This window comes from Uloborus diversus, chromosome 1, assembly GCF_026930045.1.
Source record: "Uloborus diversus isolate 005 chromosome 1, Udiv.v.3.1, whole genome shotgun sequence".
Classification (NCBI taxonomy): Eukaryota; Metazoa; Arthropoda; class Arachnida; order Araneae; family Uloboridae; genus Uloborus; species Uloborus diversus.
This window is the reverse complement of record NC_072731.1, coordinates 49,922,480-49,946,939: the sequence shown is the minus strand read 5'-3', so window position 1 is coordinate 49,946,939 and position 24,460 is coordinate 49,922,480. Positions and strand designations below refer to the sequence as shown.

General features: G+C 34.9%; 1 protein-coding gene across 1 annotated transcript in view; it reads left to right on the top strand.

The window, feature by feature from the left end:
* Nucleotides 1-24,460, top strand: part of LOC129234567 (serine/threonine-protein kinase Chk1-like) — a 73,183-nt gene that overhangs the window by 26,355 nt on the left and 22,368 nt on the right. Inside the window, exons 3-6 of the mRNA XM_054868588.1 lie at nt 8-131; nt 3,553-3,617; nt 12,245-12,314; nt 14,941-15,126. Of these exons, the coding sequence (XP_054724563.1) occupies nt 8-131; nt 3,553-3,617; nt 12,245-12,314; nt 14,941-15,126 (445 nt within the window). The remainder of the gene's footprint in view (nt 1-7; nt 132-3,552; nt 3,618-12,244; nt 12,315-14,940; nt 15,127-24,460) is intronic.

Here is a 24,460-nt window from a genome sequence, read left to right as displayed (position 1 = left end):
TCTTTAGATTTTCATTCATCGTCGATTAAAACATGAGCACATCATTAAGTACTATGGACACAGAGATGAAAGCCCCATCCATTACATATTTTTAGAATATGCTCCGGGTGGTGAGCTCTTTGATAGAATAGGTATGATATTTGTGCTCCTTAAAATAACACAATTTTGCTAAAATCTGTTGATAAATTTTCAGCTCCAGCAAAAAAATCAAGAAACTTTACACTTATTTTAAAATCTTTCTAAAAACTGCTGAGGAAAACGAAGAAAAATTACTCGACTTTGTAAAAGATATTTAAAGGAAAGATGCTGCTAAAAATACTAAATAAAAGAATTTTAATTTCTTATTAATCTCTGTTGTTAAAAATAAGATGTACAATTTAAATGTAGTTTCAACTTTAATAAGTTTTTATTAAAATATGATGATTTTGAATTATTAATTTCGGTCATCTCTTGATTATTCAGAAGTCCAAGGCTAAAACCTTCAAGTAATTGGTAGTTCGAGTTATCAGAAGTCTCCCTCTCAGCCTTTTCAAAAGTAATTTTCTCTTTAGAAATATTACATAATAGATAGGCTGTAACACTTATAGTTTGGATAAAATTAATTATTAGAACCACATAAAAATACTTTTATAGAGAATAAGTTTAATTAGGATACTTAGAGAAAAAATGGTTTTCTTACTGCTTACCTTTTTTTTTCTTTGTTATCTCGTCTTAAAAAGTTATAAATTTGTAAACACAATTCAAACTATCACATTTTCAGAATTTTCCAGTTACTGCTGTAAAATATTTGCAAAATCTGATACTTGCTGATTAGTTACAGGTGGTCAAGATTCTTCATCAGAATCTGCACTCTCCACAAACTGCGTACACAATTGCATCATAGAACAATGATTCACATGGAGTAGCATTTTCCTCGATGTTCAAGAAAGATTTTATTTTTGCCCAGTTCTTGTAAACAAAGGTTCCAAAATGATCCCATTCATCAGTCACTTTAGCTTTGTTATCATTGATGGTTTTCAAACCACATCTCATAAAGCAGTTTTTATCTACCATTTCCATCATAAGCTCAATTTCCCCTTTCTTGACATCAGTTTGAATTGCTTTTAAATGTCTTTTTGTCCTAAAGCGCAAATATTTGTTAAGTCATCTGGAAATAAATTTTTTTTTTTTTTTTTTGCCAAAATTTTAAGTCTTTTAAGTATTAACTAGCTGCTACTCAGTGAAATTTTAGATCGTCAACCACAGCAAAAAAAAAAAAAAAAAAAAGCCCAATTGGCTATTTTTCACACAATTTTGCAATACTGCCTATTATGGAACTTTTTTGTTACGAAATTATTCTCCTCATACAAGCTGATAAGCAAAGCAGAGTGTGGAAAAAAAAAACTTTTTTTGCATTTCTTTGGCTGGATTTTTTTCATGAAATGAAAATGGTGCTTTTGTAATAACTTTAACTTAAAAGTACATTCAAGATGTAGAGATCATTTAGTATTGAAATCACTAAATTATTTTGGGACCAAATGAAAATTTCAAGATAAAAATTTTGAGTTATCAAGGGTCGACTGTATAATTCAAATTTCATGTTCCATATTTCTTTGAAAATTACTGTTGATACTCGCTTCGCGGCTTGGAATCAATTACGAAAGAATGTAATCGATTAAAATTATGATTACAAGCTTGACAAATAGGAGAGATTATGATTGCAATTATAATCCTCTGCCAAAACGTAATTGCAGTTACAGCAATGATTAGATTATTTAAAAAATGTGATCGATTACAATTCTGATGGTTTGATTACGATTTTGATTACGATTACAGACTCGTGAGAGAAAAATAGAAGCACATTTTTATATTATTCTCATTGCTTGCTTGCAGTAACTCACAGTTGAAAAATTATGATTTTTCATTGTGCATTTAAATACTACATAACTATTTTGACAATATATCCTGCATAGGTAATTAGATATCCCATATCTAAATGCTTCGCCCCCATCATAATGCATATTGTACATGATTTAAATATTCAGTTATTTAGCATACGACCAAAATTTTAGAGGTTATGGTTTCTAAAATTTAGCTGCTTTATCTACATTCTATTCTCTAGTTTTCTATAATAGTATTTAATACAGCCCAATATTGAGAAGAAAAACTTTTTTTTTTTTAATTCGGGATTTGTAAAACATGCATATATTAAAATACATTCAGAAAGTATAAATAAATGATATGAAAGTGTAAATGTTCAAAAATAAATACTGCATTTTTAGCAGAGTGGTGTAGCTGGGGTTCGGCGGAAGAGGCGGCATACATTTTGGTAGAGGCGAGGCAATTTTGCATCTATGATGTGAAAAAAAATCTAAATAAGGAAATCATTCTTTAAATCTATTACTGGAGGCAAAGAAAATTTTTTTCGAAACTTTCGGTTTTGGAATGACTACAACTGCGCTCCTCAGTGTTCAAAGTTGAAATATTTCCATAGCGAGCCCCAGAACGTTCCTCATTCCTTTAACGTCCTCTAAAATAGACTTCAATTGAATTTTTGAAGCTTAAATTTGGTAAATATCCTATTAAAGAACCCTACTTTACCCTAAGAAAATAGACTTCAATTGAATTTTTGAAACTTAAATTTTGGTAAATATCCTATTAATGAACCCTACTAAAGTCATCAAAAGCTAAAACTGACTTTAGTTTTAATGAAGATTTGGGAGAGCACCCCCCGCCCCCAAAAAAATGTTACTTTTAGCTGTGATTTTTGATGTAAAATTAGAAGAATTCTCCAAGATAGGCGCCTGACCCCCCCCTCCCACACACACACTTTTTTTTAGAAGAATTCGGATTGAACTAACTTCCTTTCTTCCTTATATAAAGTTTTCAATTTTAAGTTCAATAATTTTTGATGGTTTAATGTATTAGATATGTCTTAATGAAAGGGCAGCAAATAGAGGCACCACCTCAGGCAGCAAAACATGCAGCTAGGCCACTGATTTAAAATAATCTTTTATTGCATTTCAATATCACCAATGCTTCAAAACTGTCAGGTTTCATTCTCATTCTCTAAGAAGTGTAAAATTTTTCAGCAATGCTGAACAAACGTTCAACTGAAGCAGATAATGTGCAAAGGTGCAATTTTACTAAGCAATGGGTACCATGAATGCTTGATCCCCAGTATTTTAGGGGATCAATATCATGCCCATTTGGTGCGCTGGTTTCGTAAGCTTTTAGTTCGCTTTCAATTTACTCTTTTATTCTTATGTAAGAATTATCACTTTTGGAAGTTTAGATGTGTTTTTCTAAAAATGCGAGCAGTTTTTTTTTTTTTTTTTTTTTGAAGGCAAAATAAATATTTAATAAAGTCTTATATTACTAACTTCTTGGCTGTATCAATCATGTCAAGTGGCTTGAAAAAATTAACAATATATTGAAAAGTTGAACCGTGTAATATGGGGGCCAACTAGTAAAAATTATCAGCCAGTTATTCACAGTCGTATAATTTTATTCAATGTTGCATATTTAAGTTATCTTAGCTAAATAGTTATCATTTAATTATTATTTTTTTAGAACCAGATGTCGGAATGCCTCTTCCAAAAGCTCAGAAATATTTCTTTCAAATTATAAAAGGAGTTGTAAGTATGCCCATGTTTTTCTTGTCTTTCTTCTAGTAATTAATGCCAAAAAATATTTGAAAACTGAATTAATTTTTGAATGAAATTATAGCCTATTTCATTTGGTGCTCATCAGTGGTCAACACTGGTACATACTTTCCAACTCTACTGTTTTTAACAGGAGACTCCCATTTTTTGCTTCCATCTTTCGATTTCCCATTTTTTACGATTTTCTCCCATTTTTGCAGTTTGTTCAGTCAATCATTGAAAAGTTTCACTTTCTTCTCAATAGATGGCGCCCTTTTCTAGTCATCTGCCAATGTCGGGGACAGAGAGGAGATAAATCTTTTCTATTTAGAAGTGGCAACAATTGTTCACTTTTTCTAGAGGGCGCTGTCGGCGAGCCGCTCTCAACAATCGCAACAGATCAATGTAAATGATGCTAAATTTCTCATTTTTTAGAGGCAGCTATTAAAGCAAAAAAAGAAAAAAAAACTACTGGAAATTGGTTGTAACAAAGGTGTAGTACAATAAAGTGGACGATGTACGGCTTTCGTCCAAAGGAAGTTAGCACAGTATTTTGATGGAAATTTTTTATTTTTCATCACCAACTTGCTGAATTCATCTGCTATTAATATTGCGCTGTGCAATGTTTTATTTATTATGAGTTGGAATTTTTCTATTCCTGTAAATAATTCACGAAATTAGAATGTAGTAGAATTAATTACGTAAATACTTTTTTTGATTTGTTATAAATTCAGGGTTGCCACGCACCGCGAAAATTGGGAAAACCTGGAATTGTCAGAAAAAATGAAAATGGCCGAAAATCAGGGAAATGTCAGGGAAAATGAAAAATTGCATAATTTTATGGAAATGTCTGGGGAATTTCTTTTATTTTCTGATCGAAAAAAACTTTCAGCCTTGTTTTTTTAGCCTCCATTCCCATTCGTCGTTTTGTCATCCCCCTCTTTCTTTTCCCCCCTTCTGTTCTTTTTATCAGGTGGCGGACATGCGCAGAAGGTACTTCTTTTCTTCCTAGTTTGAGCGGGCTCTTTAAATGCTGCTTGTTTAAGTCAGCAATTCTGAAGTTATGATACACATCACACTGTTTTGTCTGCGAGTGCGACTGAAGTTCTTAATGAGCTGCTATAATCTTTTCATATTTTGTATTATTTCTTTAAATTATTTTCTGAAATCGTATTCTTCTAAACAATTTTGTTCTGTAAATTTAGTTCATTAGACAATTTTAAACTTAGAAAGTTTCTTTTTTACAGAAGTATCGCTAATCTTTTAGTATTTTGGTAGTGATCTTTAAAGACTTTCAATGTGCTTCTTTCTTTCAAAATAAATGTAATCCGATTAAAAAAAAAAATCTGCACATCAGAGAAGTTTCTGATCATTGCTCAAAATTTAACTTTATGACAGGGTGCCCACAGGAGCAAAGGCGCCCACATGGAGGGGAAAGGGGGGGGCTTGAGCCCCACCCCCGCTTTGAAATCAGAACTTCCTTGCTTTTAGTACTTTTTTTCTTTGCGAAAATGTAAAAACATTTCTTCTCCATTAATGAATAAGTTATTAAAAATGTCAAATTTTATTGACTCTAATCTGTCCTGAAATCAGTTTCCACGGGGAAAATATCCTGCTAAATCATGGTTAAAATATCAGCCCCCCCCCCCTTACAATTTTGCATATGGCATGCACAGAGTGTTAGGCATAAATGCCTGTTAATAACAACAGTAAATAATCCTATCTCATCACCTCATAGCACCAATAGTAAAAGAATGTTTTTCCTTACTTATAATGTATTACCAATCATTCTGCATGACTGGGGTAAAAGATTCTTATCAGCACTCATTCACATTGGTCAAATCGACCGAATGTTTGTTTCACTTTCGTTCACTTGTGGCGGGAACTCGGTAATGTATGACGTCACATGAAAGCTTCTAGAAGGAATCTGATGGCACGTGTGCTTAACAATAGCAGTGATGTGTCCGTTCACGTGACTCGGATATGCTAATGACCCGGGGGGATATTTAAACTGCTCGCGGCTTTAGCTCTCTCTCTTTGATCATCTCTCGTCGATGTAGGCGGTCGCTCGATCGGTATTCGAACTTGCTTGTTCGTGCCGCTCGCCCTTTATTAGAAATAATGGAATTAGCTTATTTCCCAATGGGTCTACTTCATCAAAGTTTTTAGTCAATAGTCATGCAGTTTGCATTGCAGTGTTAGTTATCTCATGCAAAAGTAGCATGTGGATAGATTATGTTCTTAGTATTTATTTTTATCATTTACAGCGTGTTTTAACTATTTACATTATTGTTTAAATAAACTTCATGCAAGTTAGAAATAGTTTGTTAAGTCTTATTTCCGAACTCACTCTGCTAGTATCAAAGAAACATTGGGGAGATATTATTAGATTAGAAATTCTCCCCAACACGGGTTACAGGCCCAGTCCCTTCCTGTGCAGACCTAGTGAAAATATTTTTGGATAAGACTAGGAAATGATAAAGAGTGTACATGCATCTGTAAAATGGTGGGGTTGTACTGCTGCCAAAAGTACATGTACTGTTGGATGGTGTACATTTCGATATTTTTCAGAAATTTTGAAAAAATTTTTTGAAGCTGCAAATTTGATGACCCATCTGAAGATGAAGTTATTGGAATGTTGAGATGGGGGGGCGACCAAGATAGAAGTGACTTAAAAGATTTTACCAAAATTCGAGAATGCTAGAGTTTGAAAAAAAAAGAAAAATGGCAAATTTCACGATTCAGATTGAAAAGCTCAATGACAAGAATTACCTCGAATGGGCAACTAATATGAAGTTCCTTCTCATGGAACGGAATGTATGGGATATCACAAATGGAGAAGAGAAAGAACCAGTCATTAATGAGAAGACAAATGTAACAGAAAAGGATGTGAAAGAATTTATTGTGAGGAAGCGAACTGCAGTCTCTCTAATCTTCTTGAATATTGAACGAAATCTAAGAAAAATAGTTGAAACTATAGAAGATCCATGCGAATCTTGGAAGAAGCTAAAATTATTTTTTTCCGGAGAATAGATGTATAAGTATGCAACTCTTCATTGAGCTGAATCAATGCAAGAAAGAGAATGGAGAAAAGCTGAATTTATTCGTGCCGCGTCTGCAGAGAATTTTCGACAAAATCGAAGTTGTTTATCCGAATTTCCCGGAGGATTGTATTTCCTTTAAATTACTGCAAAGTTTACCAGAAACGTATGATCATCTGATTCAACAGATTTTGATGAGGAAAAAATGAAGATTTCACATTGGAGAAAGTCCTGGTTGATCTAATTATTGAAGAAAACCGTTAAGAAATGAAAGAAGAGAAGACAAATGAGATGCAGGTTTTCCAAGTTAAATCTAAAATTCGATGTTACAAGTGTCATGAAGATGGACACATAAGAAGCAGATGCCCTTATGTCAAAAATGAAGACCGTCAAAGATTGACTTCACAAGAAAGAAATAAAAGAGGAAACCAGCACCAATCCTGGAAAGAATGGAGGGAAGAAGGTACGAGCCCAAGGAATAGAAATCGCCGATGGAGTTCTAGAAGGAAGTTCCAGGAGCGTCGCCGATCACTTTCAAATAACAGATGCGAGTATCCTTTGTATTTCTTGTCAGAGGCAAATCTTATTCAGACCCAAGATAAAGGGAATACTTTCATTTTTGACACTGCCACATCAAATCACTGTTGCTCAAATAAGAACTGGTTTAGGACATTTGAACCCCTAAATGATGTAAACATAGCTGTTGCTATGAAAAAGCAAACTTTCCCGATTGAGGGAAAAGGGGAAATCAAAGTTGAAGTTCGGTAAAAGAACTGTAATTCTCAAAGATGTAATGTATTTTCCCCGTTTGAGACGAAATATTTTGTCTGGCACCAAGTTTGACCAGTGTGGTGCAAAATTTAAAGGTGGGAGAGGTTTCGTGGAAGTATCCGACAAACAGGGATTAATTTTTAAAGCTGAACTCAATAATGGAGTTTATAATGTTAATTGTAAAAAGTGTAAAAATTCTCCTAGTTCTAGTCATGTAAAAAAAGAACCTTCTATAGAATGCTGTCAAAGTGACATTGAAACTTGGCATAAACGCTGTGGACACGTAAACACTGAAAGTATTCGTAAAACTAGAAATCTTTCAACTGTTCGTGGCCTACCTAAGTTAGACACGTTAAATTAAACTGTGATGTTTGTAAATTAGGAAAATTTAAGCTTGTTAGTTTCAAGTCAATTGATAGAGTAAGAAGTACCCAGCCATTGCAATTATTGCATATGGATGTTTGGGGAAAATGTGAAGTAGAGGGTAGAAACGGAGAAAATTATTTTCTTTCTATTATTGATGACTATTCTAAAAGGTGTTCATTGTATCCTATCAAGTCAAAAAGTCAGGTTCCGGGAATTGTAAAACAACATATTCTGAGAGCCGAAAGATTTATCGGCAAAAAGGTCGTCAGTATCAGATCTGATAACGGGACGGAATTTGTAAATCAGGAACTAGACGGGTTTTGTCAGAATATGGGTATACATCATGAACTCACAAATGTGTACACACCAGAGCAAAATGGATTAATTGAGAATTTTACCCGGACAGTAACAAATAGTGCATGCGTTTTGTTAAAAGAAAGTGGTTTGCCAAACAATTTTTGGCCCGACGCGATGTTATATTTTGTATACACATGGAATAGGATTTGTCATTCAAGTCAAGAAAAGACTCCTTTTGAACTTTATGGGGGAAGAAAACCGTCTGTAAGACATTTAAAAGCATTCGGAACGACTTGTTTTGCCGGAATTCCGCGACAATTAAGAAAGAAACTAGACCTAAAAGCCGAAAAAGGCGTTTTAATCGGATACGCGTTCAATCATTAAGGATTTCGCGTTTATCTTCCAGACAAAGATTAAAGTCATTGAAACAATCAACGTATCTTTCAAAGAGAATTCCTTTTTTCAAGGACGAATTTACTTCCAAGCAGGTATCGCGCGGAAAAGAAAATACCCTTTTCTGGCATCTTTCGCCTCAGGCAGAAGATAAGAATTCTTCGGAAGAAAGCGAAGATTCGAATCGCTTCAGAGAATTAAATGTTGAAAGTAGCTCTGAAGGGGGGGGCGGAAAGTTCAGATAGTGAGGGGGATGATTCTAGTCACAAACCAATGCGGGAAGCTAGGTGGATTCGGAAATTTGTCCCTAGAGCTGATGGTTCAAGAAACGACATATATTATTTTGAAAAGGGGAATAATAAAAGATTAAGATCGTTGAATGATGTTCAAAAATGTCTTCGTGAAAACATAACGTATGATCCGGAATTATTTAATTTTAAAGGCAATGATGATTTTCAGGGTGAAGTTTCAAATCAATCTAAAATTTTAACTCATATTTCTTGACTAGACATAGAAATTCAAATCCCTAGAACATATAAACAGTCATTAAAATCTAATGAAAGGGGGGAAGGCAAAAATCAATGGAAATTGAAATAGGCACTATGCGTAAAAGAAATGTTTGGAATTTAGTCAAATTACCGGAAAATGTTAATCCTATCGGATGTAGATGGGTTTATAATTTAAATAAAGGGGAAAATGGTGAAGTTTATAAAAGTAGGCTAGTCGCTCAGGGGACTTATCAAGTGAGGGGACTAGATTTTGATCTTACCTTCTGCCCAGTAGTCTGCTTTAGTACCATTCGCTTTTTCTTTTCTTTATTGGTATCAAGAGAAAATTGGCTACATATCCAATGTGACGTTAAAAGTGCGTACCTATATGCTCCTATTGAGGAAATAATATATATGAAGCAACCCCCAGGTTTTATTGAAAAGAGAAAAGAAAATTATGTGTGCAAATTGAATAAAGCTATATACGGCCTGCACCAAAGCGGCCGTCTGTGGTTTTATGAAATTGAAAATATATTGCTTAAAATTGGTTTTCATAAATTTTTATCATGTAATTGTGTTTATTATACTGATAATGTGATTTTACTCTTATATGTTAATGACATTGTGTTATTCAGTAAGAAGGACAGGGATATTAAAGATGCTTTGAATTTACTTCAAAAACATGTTGAAATTAAAATTTTAGGTAAAACTAAAAAGCTACTAGGTGTAGAAAATGAAAATGAAGGAAATGGCTTAAATTTACATCAAACTGAATACATTTGTGTAGTTTATGAAAGATTTAGTAAATTTAAAATTCCTATTTCTTCTTTACCTATTAGTAAAGGATGTGTTTATTCAAAGTTAAATTGTCCTACTACTCCAGCTGAGATTGACGAAATGTCAAAATATCCATACAAGAGTTTATTAGGGTGTTTATCATTTATTTCTAGTAGAACACGTCCTGATATATCATATGCTGTTAACATTTTCAGCCAATTTCAAAGCAACCCAGGAATTGTACACTGGGATGGATTGTTGAAATTACTAGGATATGTTTTCCATACTAAAGATTTAAAATTAAACTTAAAATGTGAAAATGTTCAACTTATAACTTTTTCGGATGCTGATTTTGCTACAAATAAGGATGATAGAACCTCATTAGGCGGTCAACTTGTTTTACTTGTTTTAAAATAAACTTCATGCAAGTTAGAAATAGTTTGTTAAGTCTTATTTCTTAACTCAATCTGCTAGTATCAAAGAAACATTGGGGAGATATTATTAGATTAGAAATTCTCCCCAACACAGAGGGATTATGGCGCAAGTTGCGCCATCAAATTTATTTTTTTTTGGGGGGGGGGATTTTTTAATTATTTATTTTATTTTATTTTTATTAAAATTATTTATTTTATTTTACTTTATTATTTTCATCAGTGTGTGTATTTTATTGCGGAGCGAGCACACTTTTCTTTCAAAACAATAATAATTAAAAATAAAAAAATAGGTAAAAATAAAAAAAGCGCTAAGGCGTTCAGAAATATTGGGGGGGAGGAGGATTGTGCCATTGAACTTGGGGGGCGGGAGCACCCTTGCTTTATGAGCAACAAACAGGGGAAATATGTGGAGGTAAAAGATGCATGATTTTTTTGCAGGCCCAAGTCTAAAAGTGCTGTGAATTCAATGGATTGGAGGGGTGGAAGGCAGTAATGGAAAAAGTTTAGGTGTCATAAGTTTTTAGTTCAGATTATTTTAGAAATTAACTTTATTTTTGTGATACAGATGTCACAATTGTTAATTTTGCAGTTCTTTCACTTGATGTAAGGCAGTGACTCTTCGCTATTGGAAATTAGATATGCTACATTTACATTAATTCTTTATTACAGTGATTTGCTTCACTTGTGTTAGTACATTAGGGTAGTTCAAAAATACACTTAAAAAAAAAGGGTTTCTCCTAGAAAACAGGACACCACTCAATGCTTTTAGACTTGTGGATAGTAAAATACTGGAAGAATTTCAACTTGATATTCCAACTGAAAGAAGGTGCTCAACCCCCACCCCAAACTTTATAAGTATGGGGAGGGGGCTAAAAAAATACATTGAACTGAAAAAACAATGTAACCTACTATAATATACACGAGTTATATGCATATACATTGTAATAAAATAAATACTTACATTAAAAAAAAAAAAACAGCTGGGGAAATTAAATGTTTCTAAATTTGTGACTTTTTATATTCTAAGGCTAATATTAAATTAAGGGGTCATTGAGCAACCTCTTAAAATTTGAGTAAGAAGCTAAAACTTTTACAGCACAATACTATTAGTAAGTTTAAAAAAGATAAGGGGTATCTTGGACTCGAGCTGAGAAAAAAAAAATTTTTTTTTTGAACCACCCTTAGTACATAATTTTGATTATTTTAGCTTGAGTAAATTAAATTTGGTAACCATTGTTTGTAAATTTTGAAAATGAGGTAAGTTTTATCAAAATTTGAGATCTATATATTACTGTTGCAAAATGAAGGTGGAGATCCATAACCTGGAATTTTTCTCAAAACCACCTGCAAATGTCAGGGAATTTCATTCTTGAACTTCCGTGGCAACCCTGCAAATTCCGTGACATGTTTCGAGAACTAATTAAAGCAAAATAATTTTTTGCTTTCACGACCTTTAACAGATAAGAATAAATGTTGATGATCTATTTACTTAACTTCAAGCTGAGATTGTTTATAATATTTTTTTCATGTATTTACTCACTGCTTTAACAGAATCGTTATCGTTATTTTTTTTATTATTATTGCATTTTTTTCTACAACCAAATGAGGAAAAAAATCGGGAAACCTTTTTTATTTAAAAAATACATGTACAATAAGAGTAAATTGTAATTTCGATAACTTGATTAATTTCGACAAAAAACCCCACAACTATCTGAAAAAAGCATTCCAAGGTATTTTTTTTTTTTTTTTGAATGAATATTCAAATAGCACTAGGAATTTAATTTTGCCTAGGGAAGTCTAAGCCTAATGAATACCCTAGGGATCTTTTACATGCCACATAATCATACGACATAGGCACTGATGATTTTCTGCATCTTGAAAATCCACCGACTGGTCACCTCTGGTCAGAACCCAGGTCCACAGGTGTAGAAGGCCAGCGCCTAACCATCACACCACCAGCCGGTCAATTTTTTGGTGTCATTGCTTGCTTTTTTTTAAAACTATCATTCAACAATGAAAATTAAATGTTATTGAAACAATGTTTTCTCCCCTAGGAATATTTGCACTCTATAGGAATTACTCATAGAGATCTGAAACCTGAAAATATCCTTTTAGATAAAAATGGTTTGTATCTTTTAAATTCTTTTGACTGAATCTGAAGTTGATTTGTGTACTGAATAATTCGTAGTATTGTTATTTAGTTAGTTTGATTAAAATTGTGTTTTTCAGCCAGTATCAAAATTTTAAAATGTTTAGGTACATACAGGGGTCGAAGTAGTCCTATATTTTCAAAAAAAGCATCAAAATCGTCCTATATTTCCTATATTTTTCAAAAATGTCCTATATTTCCTATATTCCCGTTTTATACCATATATATCTTTTAAAAAGAACGGTAAATAAACTTTCTGACATCGGATTTTTTGCTGAAAGTACGTGCCCAAACGAATTTTAAATTAAAAATCTCAACTGACTAAATTCTGCAACAGGCATCTTCTCTCATTAGCTACAGCAATGTGACGTCACTCTATAGTGGGTGGAGTTTCGAGAACTAATGCTGAAGTTGGTTTTAGAATTTTGCATTGGGGGGGGGGAGCAACAGCCGTTTGTTTTGTTTTCCATCATGGTTTTTGTTGGTATATTTTTGCGTTCAGTGCATTTTCTGATCGGAATGTTCTAATTTTCTTTTTGCAATCTTTTCTTTTTGTGGAATTTTGGGATCGTGGAATAATTAGTTCCTTATGATGTTAAAACGTAGTTTGTTGTAATAAGTGGAATTAAAATGGCGAAATCGCATCGCTTAACAGCATTTCGTGTGGAGTTGTTGAATCAGGAGGACATTAATTCTACAAATTTTGGTGCATGGTGCACTAAAGGAAAAGTTGATTTTATCGCTTTTTGTCATTTTTGCAACTTTTCAGTGCCCATAAGCAATAGTGGATTTTCGCAATTGAGGCAGCATGCTAAAACGTTCAAGCATAAAGAAAACTCTGAAAAACGTCAGAAGGATCCTTCTCAAGCTCTGTTTGTTCTTAATACAAGTGGTAAAGGGTTCAGTTTAGATATAAAATCTAAGAGCAGTGGAATTAGTACTTGGGTCATGAGTGAGGAAAAAAAATAAAAATTATCTTTCTTCAAATTTTGTTTAGTTATTTAGTCTATAAAGTACACTTTTTTCAAAAATTATTCTTTCAACTACAGGAAAGTCATTATAGATGTAAAATATTTTGTTTGAGTTTTTTTTCTAACAAAATCATTGATAAGAATAACTGAATAATATATGATATGTATTATTTCTTTTTTCATAGCAAAATTATTCATATAAGGTGTCCTATATTTTTTGTGGAAAATGTCCTATATGTTACAAGTCGGTCACTTCTACCCCTGTACATACAGAGTTGGGCAAATTTTAATTGCACTGACAATTAAAGATTAACAACAATGTTGGCAAAAAAAACCCTTCAAAATGCTTCTGACATTTCGCTGGCTGATTCTTATGTAAAATGACCCCCTGAATCCGAATATGACTTCCGTTTCCCCCCTATATGTACCTATTTGCTTTACCCCCCCCCCCCCCCAAGTTTTTTTTTTTTTTTTTTTCAATTTTCTTTAGTTTCAGAGCAATTATTATTTTGGGGAGGTTAAAGAGCTTTATATTAACTGCTAACATAGTTTTGGCAGGCAAGAGAAGTTCAAAGTCCAATATCATGGACACTGATAGCAAAAGAGGGGACTTGAGGGAGTATACCCCCCAAAATATTAGAAAAATCACAAAAAAATATCTTTTTGTTCTGCTTTTTTAAAAAGGATGTTAAAAAAAAAATTCTGTGCAGAATGAGAGTATAGGACTTGCTTCTATGACTCCCATGTACAATTTTCGCGATATAAAAAATTTAAAAAAAAACTAGCTTGTGAATGTCGCACGTTGCATACGAGTTGAATTGTAAGTCTTCATTCAAAAAGACATTCTTCTTGCTGATTCTTATATTAAATGACCCTTGTTTCCAAGTACGACCACATCCTTCTCCATCGCCCCCCCCCCTTTTTAGACACCCCCTTCCTCTGATTCAGAGCCATTTTTTTTTTAATTTAAAGGGGGAAAAGAGCATTACAAAACAATGTTAGCGGTTAATATAATCATCCAGTGGTTCACTAAAGTATGAAAGCTCTTTTAGAAGCTATCTATTCTAACAATACCTCATAGCAATGGAGAATGCAAAAGAATATTTAGCATTGTAAGAAAGACTAGGACAGAACTGCAGACTACTTGATCGGATAACAACATGGAGAACATTTTAATCTGCAAGAACTTACAGAAAAACTATTGTTTTGAACAAGTTTTTGATAGACAATTTTTGGAAGCTGCGAAGTCAGCAACTTCTCAAAGTTTAAATTCAAAGAAATAAAAGTTTATTTATTTGCTTCTTTTTAAATTTATTTATTTATTTATTTATTTTTTTGCTAAAAAAGCACAGATCAAATAAAGGTAAGGATTTGGAAATATTATAGTACTTAAAATTTTAATACTTTACTTTATAATGGTCCAAAAAGCGTAGAAATATAGCCACCACATACATTGTAAGATTTTTTAAGTTGGCATGTTGGCAGCTATGTATGTACAAATTGTATTTAGTAGTCCTAAGTAGTTAAGGATGATCCAAAATACTTTTGTATATGTTAAATTTGCATTATACCATCTTCGTTATTGTTGATTTTTAATTGACATTTTTGTAAAAAATTTTAATATTTTCAGATAACGTTAAAATATCCGATTTTGGACTTGCTACTGTGTTCAGGCATAATGGGAAAGAAAGGATTTTAAATAATAGATGTGGCACAATGCCTTATGTTGCTCCTGAGATTTTTTCTCGAAAATACAAAGCAGAGCCAGCAGATATTTGGAGCTGTGGCATATTACTTGTTGTCATGCTTGCTGGAGGTAATTATTCAAATGAAGTTCATTTTTACTACCTTCTTTATCTAATATATAGAAAAAAGTATCAGATTCGTGGAAATTTTCGGAATTTTGACGGATTCGAAAGTTTTGAGTTGTGCTGAGTCCATTTCGACCCTTTTTTAAAAAATGTCTGTCTCTCTGTCCGTTTGTGTGTCCGTCCATGTGTGTGTCTGTCTGTGTGTGTGTCTGTATCTGTGTGACCAGTTTTTGTGGCCACTCTACAGCGAAAACTACTGCATGAAACCGAACGAAATTCGATAGACATATGTGCCCCTATGTGAAGTTCACATCATTATTGTGAACTTGTGCCCATTGGTTTTTGGCTTGAATTCCTCCAAGGGGTGTGGAGCAATGGGACGTCCCTTCAGTTATGTGTGCCTGCTATTCCCCAGAAAGTAACTGAAGGAATCAAACAAAATTTGGTCCATATGTTGCCCCTAAGATTTACAGGTGCTGATTCAATTTTGGTGTCAAAAGCTCAAAGGGGGGGATGAGAAATCGTTTTTTGTCGTCACTTGCGACTGCTATTTCTCAAGAAATAATGAACGGAATCAAACAAAAATTCATCTGCAAGTAGCCCTTAGAAGGTACAAGAGCTGATTTTATTTTAACGTCAATAACTGAAAAGGAGGTGGTACAATCGAACATTCTCATTTTCATTGCAAGTGCTATATCTCAAAAAGGAAAGCTTCGTTCCAAATAAAATTTGGAATAAATGTTAACCTATATGTAAACAGGCATCGGTTCAATTTTGGCGCCAATCGCTCCAAGGGGGGCTTTTTTTTTTTGTGCGAATAAAATAGTTCTATTAATACAACAATATGGAAAATAAATTGTAATAGACTGTTGTCTGCGTATTTCGTGTGATTTTCATTGTTGGGAAATGATCAGAAATGTTATCTTACTGATTTAAAACGTTTAACTGTTGCCATTTTATGTTTGTTAACAAATAAGTTATTTGTAGTTAATTTAAGCAAGGCTTTTAAAATAACTTTCAATCTATCTTTGCTCTTTGCTTTGCGTTTGGGATAATTCTAAAAATTAGGTTGCCAAGTTTTTATGTGCGTAATTTTATTTTTGCTAGGAATATTGCTTTCTCGTCATGCATGAGGTGGGATCAGAATGCATAAGAAAAATAGAGAAGAAAGTTTCATGATGATCACAACATACTAGTTTACTTTCTTCTATATCTAAAAAGTTTCAAATTTTGACGAATTTGCACAATTTGAGGTGTGCCAAGTTCATTCCCAAGTATTAAATACGGTGGGGAGATGGTTAACCAACGGTAGAAACCAGTGTGGAATGGTAGATTGGCAACAAATAATAAGAAAACTATGGCCCTGCCGTTTCTGGACATCGTTGGGCCAATCATGAATATTTTCGATGAGCGATCATTGTGAAATTGTCGGCCACTGTAGCTGATTGTTGGCCCTTCGTTGGCAATTGATTGGTTGGGCAACAGTTACTAAAGCGGAAATTGCCTACTGTTGGCCAACCATAAGCTTCACCATTGACCAACCATCTCCCAACCAATTGTGCTACTAGGGTTTTGAAAATTTTTGGAAAATGTGTGTGTGACTGGTTTTTGTGGCGGTTCTAGAGCAAAGCTAAAATTGAACAAAATAAACTGCATAAAATTGAACAAAATTTGGTTCACATTCCCTCATGTGAATTGATACACATTAGTTTTTTGTGTCAATTCCTCCCAGCAAGGTAGAGCAATCAAATGTTTTCTCTGTTATGCGTGCCTGTTATATCTCAGGAAGTAGTGGGCAGAATCAAACAAAATTTGGCTCATGTGTTGACCCTAGAGGGTACAGGTACAGATTAAATTTTGATACAATTAGCTCTAATGAGGTTTGAGCAATCAAACGTTTTTTGTTACTGCTGTGTCACTAGAAGTAATGAATGGAATCAAACAAAAATTGATTGAAAGGTAGACCTTATAGGGTACAAAAGCTGATTTGATTTTGGCGCCAATGGTTCAAAAGGGTGTGGTGTAAATAGTGATGTAAATTACCCGGGTACAGTAAAATCCCTCTAAAGCGGACACTAACGGGACAAATTTTTTTGTTCGCAATAGAGAGGTGTCCGCAGGACAGGGGAATAATAATGTTATTTGCATTGGAACTGAGGAATTAAAAATTGTACGCATAAGAGGGGTGTCCATTAAGAGGGGTTTTGCTGTATTTATTTTTTGGGGTAAATATGCAGGGTATATACCCGGGTATTTATTTCAAAAATTTATATTCAACTAAAATACTTTTCTGTATGTATTCCACTATGTATATATACAGGGTCTATTCCAAAAGTAATGTATTTTTTTTAAAGTAATTTCTTGAACAGATTTGCACAAACACTTAAAATTCTTCAAATTAACGTCCTTGGGCTTCTGTACATTTCTTCCATCGTCTTTGCCATGACTGGTAAGTGCCGTAAAAGGTGTTTTTGGAGACCTCCCCTATGGTCTTCCTCACGGCTGATTGGATCTCTTCTAGGGATGAGAAATGAGTTCATTTCAGGCCTGCCTTAATCCAAGAGAACAAAAAGGAATCTGTCAGGACAAGGTCAGGACTATAGGGGGCTGGGACAACATTTTCACCTGATTTTTAACCAGGAACTCGCGGATTCGCAGCACGTTATGGCAAGGTGCTTCAGCAAGAACTTGCCTCACACTTTTCTCATCGCTAAATCTTGAGTAACGCAAAACATAGCAGTAGATGACATGTTCAGTTCATTTGCAACCATCTTGTTAGTCAATCGAGGATCAAGTCCAACAATTGAGGAACACGAGCCACATTGTTGTCGGTTTTGCTGGTTGACGGCCCCCCAAAGCGTTGTTCATATTGAACCTCTTCTCGGCTGTCATCTTAATCCCCATCATTATTAGTATTCAGCTGTTGGCAACACTGTGCTATCTTTGTTATAAGAATTGCTACGCATATGTCTTACCACTTGCGCTAATAAACCATTCTAAGTGTTCTATGAGTTGCTATTTTCAAGTAAACATTTGATACTTAAATGTTACATGGTGCCAAAACTTAACTCTTGAACTGCAATTTTATACGTTTCAAAAAAGCATAAATAAGGACAACTCAAAGTGATGGTCTAGAGAGTAACTCAGCGAACAGCATAAGTGCGCTCGTCCACCCACCCCATTGATCTAGTTTTCAAGAGATGTTTCGAGATGATGGAAGCTTTGGCGTCAACAATTTGAATGGTATTCAATTGTCATCGGGCTGGAAAAGAAGCCGGAAAATGTGCAAATAGTGCGTTATTTATGTCCGCTATTGGACCAGAAGCGGTAAGGGTCTATATTTCATTTTCGAATGAAACTAAACTAAAACTAGAAGCATTTGTGAAGGCGTTAGAAAATTATTTCTTGCCTAAAATGAACATCACTTATGAGCGATTCATTTTTAACAGTGTAATACAGGATCCAAATGAGAAGTTTGATGACTTTCTCAATGACTTAATGAGAAAAAGTAAATCTTGCGATTTTGGTGAATTGCACGATAACCTGGTGATGGATCGCATTGTTGTTGGGATTCAGCGTGACGCGGATAAAGAAAAACTTGTCGGAGGACAATCTAACTTTAGAAAAGCTATAAAGATTTGTAAGGCTTCCGAGCAAGCCCGGAATCAAATTAATTCCATGAAAAATGAGCCGCTGAAAATTGAAGCCATAAAAACAAGAAATAAATCTCACTCTGCTGGAACTAAACCCCAAATAAAAGATGCTAAAAAGAGTACAACTAATGTCGAGTGTTTTGAAGGCGAGGGTGTTTCATTGAATACTAATGATATAAGCACATTGATATTTTATACCTGGACGGAGTTACAGCACACAAGTACACCGACGCAAGAATCACAACCACAGAATAGCCACGCACTCAGATAGTGTTAGCATACATCGACACAGAGCAGGGCGCTGTCTAGTGGCCAAAGCTCCCGTGACATCCCCCCAACGAAGTTCGGAAAATTGGATTTAAAGATCTAAACGTTCTGGTGGTTTGACAACCCTACCAAAACGAGTTTGTTTATGGGCAATAGTCTTTGGTGTAGGACAGTCCCGAATTGGAGGAGTCTCAGGAAACACATTTTCTAGCGCCTCAGGTACAGCCTTGGGAACATTGTTTTCTCGGTCTCTTCTGGTTCCGGCATCGGAATAAGGTGTTGGCAATTTCGACAAATTTCACTTCTGGGAGTCAGGACGTTGTAGGACCTTGGTGTCTTTCCCGGAGAAGCAATGATTCCCGCTGTTTTGAAGTCTGGAATCCAAACTTTCTCACCTGTGCTTAGAGGACGCAATTCGTAAGCAGCATGTTTTTGATCAAAGGCCGCTTTTTCGTTTTCTTTACGAGAAATGTCTTTTTGTAAATGTTCTTTCCCGTTTGGGCCATTTTGGACGTAATCGTTTAGGGTGAACTGGAAGTCGAGTTTGGAGTGATCGTCCCATACATAGTTGAGCAGGGCTACTTCCTGTTGGGTGTTACGATAGGTTAGTAGAGTAATGCTGAAATCTGAGGACTTTTCCAGTAAGTTTTTCATCGTCTGCACCATTCTCTCTGCTTCGCTGTTTGCTTGTGAATAGAGTTTACTACTCGTTTCATGCTTAAAGCCAGGGGTGCCCACAAGGGGGGATTATGGCGCAAGTTGTGCCATCAAAATTTTTGGGGGGGATTTTTTTTTCCCAGAAGTTTTTTTTTTTTTTTTTGAACATGAACTTTTTGATTTTTGAAAGGAAAAAAATATTTAAACTTATTCAGCAAGAAAAAGGGGAATAGAGCCCAAAGCGGATAGGTAAATATTGGGTATGCCTTCCCCCGTCCCATGGTGTGTTAGCGGCGACGAGTACGTGTGTCGTGTTTACCCGAACACCGCTGAGTTATTATCAGTCCGCAAGCGGCATGGCGCAACCAGGCTTTAAGAAAAAAAAAAAAGAAAGAAGTTTTGTAACTTGTGATTAGTTGAAGACCAGCTTATTATTTTTTTTATTGTCAATATTCTGACATTATCCACCTATAAAAACTACGATGGTCTTTCCGTTTTTTTTTTAATTATTAATTTAAGGTTATAATTATTGAAATAAAAACGTGCCTTTGGGCAAAATAAGTATAGGATTTAATCATGCATTTATTTAAAATTTCTTGACTCGTGTGCTGACTTAGATTTTCTCTTTCAATGGGATAAGTATAACTTTAAAAAGTTATTCTTTAGGTTAGCAATTAATTAGTCTATTAATTAACTCAGTTATTTCTTTAAATTTTATAAACAAATGTACTGACTTTAAATTGGATAAGTACAACTGTTTTATATTTTTTATATAATGCCAGGTAGCTAGTCAACTATTTTAATCATTTATAACTTCATATTTGATTGGAAAAATGTACCAAACCCCATTTAGTTAAGCATACCCGCTTTGGGCTCAATGGTAGGTTCAAAGCGGGTTTTTCACATGTTTGTTAAGTTTGATAATAAATAAATATTGGGCTTTAAATAATAATAAAATCACTTTTTATTTTTAAGTTCAAGAACCCTGCTAGGAAATAAAACCGAAATTGTTGCGATTAAAATCCAAAAACTACAATTTTGGGGCGTTATTCGAAAACCTACATGCTTTGGGTCACCCTTCCCTACATGTATAAATATTACATTTTTGACGTACTCATTCCAAAATTTATTAGCCGTGTCTCTTTTTCAATAAAGGGATCATCAAAGACGGGATGGAGTCCGTGTCCGTTGCAAATCAGGATCAGACAATTTTATTTCCTTTTAGTAATTTATTACACTCCTGTTTGTGAAAATTGCAACACAATGAAGGAAGCATCATACTTGAATGAAATTTAATACACAGTTGAGTGGTAATGATACAAATAAATGAATACATTTTCAAAACAAACAATAAAAAGAAATAGAAATTAATATTTTGTGTGGCCACTAAGAGCTGTGTCTCAGTAAGAGCTGCTACACGACTCGGCATGGAGTGAAACAAAGTTTGAATATCTGCCTGAGGAAGAGTATTTATTCCATATTGTTTGTATGCGCAACCAAAGTTTGTCTGTCGAAGCAACAGGACGAGGATCACGAGCGAGACGCCGCCCAACGAAATCCCACACATGTTCAATCGGTGAAATTTCCGGGGAATATGCAGGCCAAGGAAGAAGCTGTACCTGCTGCGAATCAAGGTAAGATTTGACAGTCCTGGCGACATGTGGACGGGCATTATCCTGCTGGAATACAGCCCCTAGCAATCCTTGCAGGAAAGGAATAGCTTGGGACTGTAAAACTTCATTTATGAATCGGGTACTGTTCAAATTGCCCACGATTCGTAGCAATTGTGATTGTCCATGATATGCTATGGCACCCCAGACCATAACTCCGGATGTTCGTCCACTGTGGCGTTCGATAATGCACTCTGGAATGTGCCGTTCACCTGACACGAATTCGGCCATCATGATGCCACAATTTGAAGCGGGATTCGTCAGAAAAGACGACCTGCTGCCAATCAGCACGCCAGCTATTATGCACATTGGCTCATTGTAGCCGCAGGCGGCGATGGTTTTGCGTGAGAGGTATCCTGTATTAAGAAATCCTTGTGCGCAGCCCACACTGCAGCAGACGTCTCCGAATTGATGAAGCACACAATGAAACACCTGTAGCTGTTGACCACTGTACTGCCAATTGTCTAGAAGAAGCTGTGCGGTCCGTCAGTGCCATACGCACCAAGTGTCTGTCATCGCGAGCTGACGTCACATTTCGTGGTCCACTCCCGGATGTCCGACCCTCGTCCGTCCACTGCTTCCAAACACGCATGATTGTGCTGCTGTTACGCTGCACACGAGCGGCTACTGCACGATAAGACAATCCAGCTTCACGAGGGCCGACGATTCTGCTCAACACGAAAGCAAGAATTTTATGTGTTCACAGTCGAGAAAAAAAATGGGAATAGATCTTTCTTCTCAGTCATTTTATTGACGATAGTTAAAACTGAACTCGCAGTAGACAATAAGTTTCCGATTTTATTTTGTGTTCCTTTACGTAAAAATGCGTACAACTTTTCTCCTGTTGACTTTACAGCCTTGTTGATGGTTTTGAAATCCAAAGGAAGTAAATCTACTTCAGGGGTATTTTTGCGGGCTTTCGAATGAGACTAAAATCGAGCCGATCGGATAATTATTTCGGGTAAAAGAGTCTTTTAATGCAATTTAAGGTCCTAAAACTAAAATTAGAACTGTTCGGTACTTCTTTACATCTATGCTTCTTTGCCGCTTGAAAATCTCTCTGTGTTCTTTCTCGGGAGCCTAAGTATGTTCCTGTCAAATTTGCTCGAGATCCGACATAAACTCGATTTGTATGGGGAACATGCATATATATATGCACATGTATTCTTTGTTTTATTTATATAGATTTTCTGGAAATAACACAGTTTTGTATGAGAAATACGTGTAACAATGATGAAAAAAGGTCAAAAATGGCTAAAATAAAAAGGTTTTTTAATTGTTTCCCCCCGTTATTTATTTATTGTTTGTAAGAATTTTGACCACTATGCTCTAGCCATTCATGGATTCATTTGCACCAAAACAATCGTTTAAAATTGATTTTGAAGTTTTCGAATACGGTAGAACCTGTTAAGTTGACCGCCAGTCTAAGTTGACCGAGGCACAAAATCAGATCTATATCATATAATTCAACTTTTATAAGTTGACCACCTCTTTAAGTTGACCACTAAAGTAGTGCACCGCAAGTGGTAACTTTTACAGGTTTCACTGTAACATATTTTTTAGCCCATCACTTGAAAATTAATACACTTTCTTCAAAAATTTGCTAAACTTTACGTAAAATTTTTCATTTTACTCTACTCTCGTTTTTTCTACCATTTTCAAATTGATTGTTCTTTAAATTTATCATTAGATGATTTTTATAAAACTTTTAATAACGTTAGGTTCCACTGTTGGAAGTAGATTAGTTTATTCTTGAGGTATTTTAATTATTTTTCTAAAATCATTTTTATTTTCTTCTGTATTTGATATGTAATTGAGGGAAGTATTAGATTCTTGAAAATTTTCGAGTTTTGAATTTCGATGTGTGCTGAATAGCTGAATCAATTTTGAGGATTTCTGAAAAATATCTGTTATAGTGAATTTGTGAGTGAACTTCCAGGTGAGCTCCTCCACTGTAACGCTCAAAAAACGGCCTCTTTGCCATTAATAGTTATCTAAAACTGAGTTTCCAGAACTGCAATTTTGAAAAATTTATGGAGAAAGCCCATGAATCTTCCCTCTTCTTAACAGAATCAAATACAATCTGCAATTGCCTTTTTGGAGTTTCAATTTCAAAAAATTGCCGGGGGAATGCCACCGAACTTCTCCTTCCACTTATATTACCAAAGATCTATCAAAATTGCGTTTCAACAGCATTTAAGAGTAACATTTAAGTGGAGCGCCCTCTCCCTTCCCCCACTCTCATCAAAATCATTAAAGATTGTCTTAAATTTGGTTTTCAGGCTGCAATCTCGAAAAAATTTTCTGGGGAGTGCTTCCGAAAACGCCTTTCCCTAATGTCACGAGGGCGGCTACAAGTGCGATTTTAGAGCTTCAATTTCCGAAAAATGCCTGTCCCCAAACTATAGATAGCCTGAAATCGCAGTTTTAAAACTTTTATCACGAAATTTTTTAGAGGGACACCTCCCGAATCGCTTATATACCTAACATTACCACAGATAGTTTAAAACTGCGTTTTTAGAACTACTATTTTAAAAACGTTTCGAGAGAGAGTCCCCGAACCTCCCACTCTCCTTTACATAACAAAAGAGTATCTACAAGTACTTTTTTGATATTTTAATTTCGAAAAAAAAAAATAACGGGGAGGGACCACCGAGTCGTTCCAATCGATACCACCAAACTTTACCAATGAATGTCTAAAACTGTGTTTTTATATCTGCAATTTCAAAATTTTTCTGGGGGAGAAACCCCCGGACCCCCTATCTGACTGAATATTATACTTCCGACAAGGTTTAACTTGCTTACATCCAATAATGCCTTTATCCCAAATCAGAAAGGTGAATCCACTCTCCGTATTTTTTTTATTTACGTTTGAAAAAAAAAATCTCTGAACTTTTTTACTCAAGGGCCATATTGTAAGTTTTTTTGAGGTGAGACGTGTCAACAATCCAATGATATTTCGGTTTAGATGGCAGTGGTTAGCGTCACCCCCCCCCCTCCCCCGTCAGTTTGCCTGGGAATTAGAAACTCGAAACGTAACCTTATTCGAAAGCAAGAAAATTTCTGGGGGGGATTTTGCGCCATTGAGCTTG